At 42.0% G+C, this 8,330-nt stretch overlaps 1 protein-coding gene across 11 annotated transcripts in view; it reads right to left on the bottom strand.

Moving 5' to 3' along the window:
- ANKS1B (ankyrin repeat and sterile alpha motif domain containing 1B) overlaps positions 1 to 8,330 on the bottom strand; it is a 914,119-nt gene continuing 905,789 nt past the window's right edge. For 8 of the 11 annotated variants that reach the window (XM_033118712.1, XM_033118714.1, XM_033118716.1 and 5 more), the window contains one exon: positions 1 to 1,847. In XM_033118712.1, the coding sequence (XP_032974603.1) occupies positions 1,737 to 1,847 (111 nt within the window). In that variant the 3' untranslated portion in view covers positions 1 to 1,736. The remainder of the gene's footprint in view (positions 1,848 to 8,330) is intronic. The other 3 variants (XM_033118713.1, XM_033118715.1, XM_033118721.1) reach the window with 1 other exon arrangement.

The raw sequence follows: 8,330 nt of genomic DNA, 5'->3' as shown, positions 1-8,330 counted from the left end.
GCTGTACAATTTACTTTTTATTTTGTGTGCTTTTTTATAGGATATAAATAATGACAAAAATTACAAAATTTATAACTGGAAGCCCAAGCATATTTACACATATGTTTCTGTTTCAGCAAAGTGACTATTTACTTTGCTCCTATACAATTTCCTTTTGGTACCATATATGTGTTATTTTACCTTCCATTTTAGTACATACATATCAACAGTGAATAGGCAAAATATATACAAGGAACTGTTCAGTTCAAGTAATTTAATATTGTATTAAAATTTTTCAACACTGAACTAAAACCATATACATTTGTCAGCTTGAAATAAAATTTAATTATCCTCTCAAACTCACCAACTGATGAACATAACTGATAATCTCAGGTTTAAAATAATATTGGTTAATAAAAAAAAACAACATTAAGACAATCCCACAATTTATCAATATCGCTATAGTGAACTTCAAAAGGATTCACAATATATGATTGGTTAGAACAATATACATTAAAATGTTATTTTTTTCTATAATGATATTGGTACTGTTTATATAATTTGACTCTACATAAATATACCTTATGGTATTTATCATACAAATACTCCACAGAGACATTAAAAAAATTAAAATGCCTTAAAGAAATGTAAGTAAATTTTATTTAATCAAATAGTAAGCAAACATTTATTTTTTTTCTTTCAAGAAGAGTTTTATTACTTTGGAATCTCTTTTTTTTTTCTATTTCTTTTTTTCTAGAAAAAAATTTTTTTTTGCAACAGAATTTTATTAACACCTTTCTCAAACAAGGTTTTCTTGACAGCAGGAGCCCCAATTTTTTTTTTTTAAAACACATGTTCTTTAAAACACTGTGAGAATTTAAAAAAAACAACCAATCTTTTCAGGCTAATGTGGCTGCATCAGCGGACACCGGTCTGCTTGCCCGAATCTCCTGCTCTGGTCCGAGTGTCATCAGTACTTAGCCACGCCTGAGCCAGTCTTCTTGGTAGTAGCAGTAGAAATTTAGTTATTTGAAATGAAACCAGAAATATCCCTCACAACTAACCTAATTTTCTTATCAATGCATTAATGAAACATTCTTTTAGTAAAAATATTTAATACAAGACACATTTTTCTGTGCATAATAAATTCCTCTGTTTTAAATGATTCGTAAATTGTGAATCAGTCCAGAGATGTAAAGATTTTCTTTATCTGACATAATTGATTACATATAAAATCCACAAATATAGAAATTTGGAAGCAGGGTTTCCTGGTAACCATGGGGATGGTTTTGTCCTGTTGTATGAAAGGATACTCAGTGATGCCATCGTTTTACAGATGCTTTATGGGGGTTCTGATTCTACCTTTAAAACTGACAGTGAAAAACCCAAGATTTGTATACTTTTAGGCAGTATTAGAGATCCCCTGTACTTTTTTTTTAAAGGCATTATCCCCAACGACAGCAAAGCAAGTGTTGGGGCCAAGTCACTAGAAATACCTTGGGTGGTGGCAGGGAGGGGAATCAGCGAAAATCTCAACTCGTGCCTCTCGGGTTACGGCTGGAAACTCTCGGTTGCACTTTCTGTCACTGGTGCAGAAAGAACGTCCCCAGGAATGGCCAGCGGCATTTCGCCTGTGACAAGGCCACACAAATAGAGCAGTCTTCCTCCTGGGCTGGGTGGAAACGGAGGCGGGAAGAAAAGCCTGCTCCAGACTGCTCGGTGTGCAAGGCACCGCGAGGATGGGAGGACGGTGAGTATCAGAAAATCGTGGTCTCATACTTGGTATTAATTCCCCTCTTGGCTTCTTGTCCCGGCTCCACAATCCACGGCAGATTGGCCAGAGTCTTTTGCTCAGATGGGTCGATCTGCTTTAAAAGAGAAAGGCTGATGCCTGTTATGTGGTACCTGTACGGGGGTTCGGGCATGCATCCTAACGCTGCTCGGAGACCAACACGCTGCCCTGGCAGGACCTCAGAGATGTTGGTTGTGAGAATCATTTGTTCGTTGTTTTGACAGCATTTATGACATGTGGGCTGAGTGCGAGACACTGAAGAGGGGACGGTGAATGAGACACAGCCCTTGCTCTCGAAGGCACACAGATGGGGAACAGACACAGAAATACCTCAGTCCTGAGAAGTGGGCTAGGAGGGGGAAGCAAGGCTGCTCTGTGGGCACAGAGGGAGGCCACTGACCACACATCAGGGAGCCAGGGGGGCTTCAGGAGGAGGTGTGACAGATTGTGCCACTCCCTGATGTGCAAGCCTCCAATGGTTTCCACCACAGAATGAACCCAAAGTCCTCAAGGTGACCTACGGTGGCCCTGCCCACCTGCCTTCCTGCGTGCCAGCCACACCAGCCACACCCTGCTGCTCCCTGCATGCCAAGCCCACGGCCAGGGCCTCGGTTTGTGTCAAATGTTCTGCTACATGCTCTTCTCCAGGCACTTGCATGCTTTCTACCCTAATGTCACTCAGGTTGCTGCTCAGACATCACCTCCTCACCCGTGTGCCTGTACGAAATAGCTCCCCGGCTGTCCTGCTCTCCTCTTATTATTCCTTATACTCCTCATGCCACACACACCATATCTGTTACTTGGTCATCCTCCTCTCCAACGTATGTTCATGAAGGTGGGGTTTTATCTGTTCTTTTCACTGCTGTTTCGCCTGAACTTAGAAAAGCTCCTGGCAACCCAGTAATTTGGAGGCACACAATAAATACTTGTTGAATAGATAACTATTAAAAGAATGAGGGAATGTCTGAACAGAGAGCTGGAGGACAAGCAAGAGTTTGCCTGGTGAAGGCAGGGGGAGAGGGACAGCATGTGCAAAGTCCCCAAGAGAGGAGAAGTGGCTGTCTGGGGCTGACAGTCAGTTCACAGAGGGGGAGATGGGAGGGGAGACCACTGAGGGTGAAGAGGTGAGGAGGGCCAGGTCTGGCTGAGCCTTGAACCAAAGTGAGCTGAACTATAATACGGTTAAAACCGCGTTAGCCCCCATGCACACAAATGCCATTCTGGGTCGGGCTGAAGCCATGAGCTCTTAGGAGGGGCCTGGGAGCTGCCTCATCCTTGGCTGTTCCCCATCTGCCCCGGCCCCGTCCGGCTGGGGAATGCTAGGCAAGCTTGCTGTGGGAAGGCCTTTCCCCGGCCCTTCTCTGGCACTGAGCTTTGAAGGCTGCCGGAAGGCCGCAGGAGCTGAGATCCGTGCCGTCGCCTCCCTTCCAGCATGATCTGAATGCATCTCCACCAGGCTGGGGTGGGGGAGGAGGGGCTGTTCATAGGAACCATGGGATAGTTCTCAACAAGAGAACAACTGGAGCTGAGGGAAGTGGAACCGGGACAGCAGCTGGGGGATGGGATGCTGAGGCGGTTAAAGCACCTCCGTATTATTCACTGCATGTTTTCATGTTTCCCAGTGAAGACCTGTAGACGGCTCACTCTGTGAGCACCTAACCCTTAGTGCTTTTCTGGCAGAAGTCCACGGGGCCCAAAGTGACATCAGATGGAGGCACCTGCCATGAACAGATGTATCTGGCCCATATGAACAGGAATACAGTAGTCCAAGAGAAATCCCAAAAGTATTCTGAAAATTCCTGGACATTTAACTTACATTTTTATGGGTAAAGCTAGACAGTAAACAAATTTCCATTAATAAATGGTGCACAGAATTAAAAGCAGGTGGAGTCAGAGCGGAAATAAATGAAATAACACACAAAAAAACCAAAAACATAATACAAAAGATCAATGAAACTAAGAGATGGTTTTTTGAAAAGATAAACAAAATTGACAAACCAGACTCATCAAGAAAAAAAGAGGACCCAAATAAAATCAGAAATGAAAGAGGAAACGTGACAACAGATACCACAGAAATAAAAATTTTTACCCCCCTTTCGTCTGCCTCCCTGCCGTCACCCCCTCCGGTTCAAGCCATTGTTTCTCCCTGGCCCATGCTGGTGTTATGAGCCTTGCACTCTCCCCGGCTGAGGCAGTCGGTCTACCCGGTCGTTGGTCGGCCGCTCATAGCAGCTCACGGCAGCTCTCGCTGGCTGCCAGCCGCTCACGATGACTGCCGGCCACTCACACTGGCTGCCAACCACTCACACTGGCCACTAGCCACTCCTGGCAGCACACGGTAGCCCACGGCAGCACAGAGCAGCCTACAGCAGCCCATGGCAGCTCATGCTGGCTGCCAGTCACTTATACTAGCCACCGGCCACTCATGGCAGCACACGGTAGCCTATGGTAGCACATAGCAGCCCACGGCAGCTCTCGCCGGCTGCCGGCCGCTCACAATGGCTGCTGGCCACTCATGCTGGCCAGCGGATGCTCATGGAGGTACATAGTTGCCCGCGGCAGTACTCAGCAGCCTGTGGCAGCACTCAGCAGCTAACGCCAACCTCCAGCTGCTCACAGCAGCCCAGCTCCAGGGAGAGCTGTTGTTCACAATGTTAGCTGTAGAGGGCGCAGCTCACTGGCCCATGTGGGAATCCAACCAGTGACCTCAGCGTTAGGAGCATGGCACTCTAACCACGTGAGCCACCGGGCCTGCCCAAATAAAATTTAAAGAAAATACTATGAGAAACTATATGCCAACAAATTAGACAATCTGGAAAAAAAATGGATAAATTCCTAGATGCATATAATCTTACAATGCTGAATCAAAAAGAAAGAAAATCTGAACAGACGGATTACTATCAATGAAATTGAATCGTAATCAACAAGCTCCCAACCAACAGAAGTCCTGGACCAGATGGCTTCACAGGTGAATTTTACCAAACATTAAAAAAAAATTATCACCTACTCTCAAACTATTCCAAAAAATCCCAAACTCATTTCATAAGGCCACTATTACTTTGATCCCCAAACCAGACAAAGACAGTACAAAAAAAGAAAACTACAGGCCAATATCCCTAATGAACATAGATGCAAAAATCCTTAACAAAATATTAGCAAACTGAATTGAGCAATACATTAAAAAGATCATGTACCACGATCAAGTGGGATTCCTGGTATGCAAGGTTGGTTCAATATCTACAAATCAAAGTGATACATCACATTAACAAAATGAAAACTAAAAATCATGGTCATATCAATAGATGCAGAAAAGCATTTGACAAACTCCAGCATCGATTTATGATAAAAACTCTTAGCAAAGCGGGAATAGAGGGAACATATCTCAACATAATAAAGGCCATATATAATAAACCCACATCTGACATCATACTCAATGGGGAAAAGCTAAACACATTCCCCTTAAGATCAGGAACAAGACAAGGATGCCCACTTTCACTCAGCATAGTACTGGAAGTTCTAGCCACAGTTTTCAGACAAGAAAAAGAAATAAAAGACATTCAAATTGGAAAGGAGGAAGTCAAATTGTCATTATTTGCAGATGACATGATACTATATATAGAGAACTCCAAAGATTCCACCAAAAAACTATTAGAACTGATAAATGAATTTAGTAAAACAGCAGGATACAAAATTATTCAGAAATCAGTTGCATTTGTATACACCAATAACAAATAACAGAAGGAGAAATTAAGAAAACAATTCCATTTACAATTGCTTCAAAAACAATAAAATACTCAGGAATAAATTTAACCAAGGAAGTAAAAGATGCGTACTCAGAAAATTATAAGACCTTAAGGAAGATACAAATAAATGGAAACACCATGCTTATGGATAGGAAGAATTAATATAGTTAAAATGTCCATATTACCTAAGGCAATATATAGATTCAATGGAATCCCTATCAAATTACCAATTACATGTTTCACAGAATTAGAACAAATAACCCTAAAATTTATATGGAACCATAAAAGACCCCAAATAGCCACAGCAATCTTGTGATATCTCCCACAGAAATAAGAACAAAGTGGGAGGTATCACACTACCTGACATCAAATCACATTACAAGTCTACAGTAATCAAAGCAGCATAGCATTGGCATAAAAACAGATAAACAGATCAATGGAATAGAACAGAAAGCCCAGAAATAAATCCATGCCTATATGGTCATTTAATCTATGACAATTGAAGCAAGAATTTACACTGGGGTAAAGATGGTCTATTTAATAAATGGTGCTGGGAAAACTAGACAGATACATGCAAAAAAATAAAACTGGATCACCTTCTTATACCATATACAAGAATAAACTCAAAATGGATTAAAGACTTAAATGTAAGACCTGAAACCATAAAACTCCTAGAAGAAAATATAGGAAGTAAATTCGCAGACATTACCCTTAGTAATATTTTTACTGATACATCCCCTTGGGCAAGGGAGGCAAAAAAAAAAACACACAAATAAACGTAGGATTACATCAAACTAAAAAGTTTTTTCACAGCAAAGTAGACCATCAATAAAACAAAAGGCTATCCTACTGATGATATTTGCCAATGATATATCTGATAAGGGGTTAATATCGAAAATTTATTTAAAAAACTAACACCAAAAAACAAAACCCAATTAAAAAATGGGCAGAGGACATGAAGAGACATTTCTCTCAAGAGGACACACAGATGGCCAACAGACATGATGAATCAACATCACTAATGATTAGAGAAATGCAAATAAAAACCACAATGAGATACCACCTCACTCCTGCCAGAATGGCCATCATCAATAAGTCAACAAACAAGTGTTGGCAAGGATGTGGAGAAAAGGGAACCCTTGTGCACTGTTGGTGGGATTGCAGATTGGTGCAGCTACTATGGAAAACAGTATGGAGGTTCCTCAAAAAATTAAAAATGGAACTACCTTATGACCCAGCAATTCCATTCCTGGGTATTCATCCAAAGAAATCCAAAACACTAATTCAATTAATATATGCACTCCTATGTTTATTGCAGCACTATTCACAATAGCCAAGATATGGAAACAACTGAAATGTCCATCAATGATGACTGGATAAAGAAACTGTGGTACATTTATACAATGGAGTATTACTTGGCCATAAAAAAGAATAAAATCTTACCATTTGCAACAACATGGATGGACCTAGAGAATGTTATGCTAAGTGAAATAAGACTGAGGAAGACAAATACCATACGATCTCACATGTGGAATCTAAAGAACAGAATAAACAAGCAAACAAAACAAATAGACTCAGAAATATAGAGAAAAAACTGATGGTTGCTAGGTGGGCAGGGGGTGAGGATGGGAGAGAAGGTGAAGGGATTAGAAAGTACAAATTGGCAGTCACAAAATAGTCACGGGGATATGAAATACAGCACGGGGAATATAATCAATAATGTAAAGATTATGTAGGGTGTCAGATGGGCACTGGTCTTATCAGGGGGATCACTTCATAGACTGGTGATACCTGAGCACTGCGCTATACAGCTGAAGCTGAAATAGAATAACATTGAATGTCAACTATAATTATATATACTATATAGATATTCATGGGATGTAAAGCACAGCATAAGGAATATAGGCAATGGAATTGTAACAGCTATATAAGATGACAGAGGGGTAGCAGACTGGGGGGAGGTTATCACCTTGTGAGGAATGTAAATGTCTATTACATTGTTTTGTACACCTGGAACTAATAAAAAAAAGAAAATAATAGCATCTTAAATATATATATATATATATATATATATATATATATATATATATATAAAATAAAAGCGGGTGATGGACTTGAGCATGACTGGGTATCTACTTCATGTGGGGTGGTCCAGGAAAAGTGTCTTCGTGTACCTGAGAGCTGAATGACAAGCTGGAGTCAGCGTGCAGAAATTAGGGGGGGACTGTGCCAGGTGGAGGGAACAGCTGGGACAAAGGCCTCAGGTAGGCGTGAGCTTTGTTCCAGGAACAGGAAGGCCTGGGTGTCACAGAGGAGTGGGGTGGGAAACTAGGGCGGTGATGCCATGACGTGAGCTCTGCTTTAAGACGCCCCTGGGTGCTGTGTGCGGGAAGGGAGGCTGCTGGGAGGTGTACTAGTCGTTCTGGAGAGCAGCAGTGATGGGAGTGGATGAGAAGAGTGACAGCGGAAATGGAGAGGAGTGGATGGGGACATGTTTTAGGGGTTGAGTGGATGGAATCTGCTCATGGGTTGGACATGGGTGAGGTGAAGACCAGCATCAAGGGTGACTTCTGGATTTATGGCTTGAGCAACATGGTGAATGGTTATGGCCGTTTACTGAGCTGACAAAGATTGGGAGCGAGAAACAGCTCAGGGGAAAATCAAGAATTCTGTTGGGATATACTGAGTTTCAGATGTCTGTTAAATACCGAAGAACAAAGGGAGCATGTAAGTCTGGAATGTGTCAGGACGGGGAGCCAGTGGGGCCGGTTAGGTGTGAGGTGGGGAGGGCCAAGGGGTCAGGACGTGGTGTGTGA

The sequence above is a fragment of the Rhinolophus ferrumequinum genome, chromosome 10 (assembly GCF_004115265.2).
Source record: "Rhinolophus ferrumequinum isolate MPI-CBG mRhiFer1 chromosome 10, mRhiFer1_v1.p, whole genome shotgun sequence".
Classification (NCBI taxonomy): Eukaryota; Metazoa; Chordata; class Mammalia; order Chiroptera; family Rhinolophidae; genus Rhinolophus; species Rhinolophus ferrumequinum.
This window is presented reverse-complemented; position numbering and strand designations above follow the sequence as displayed.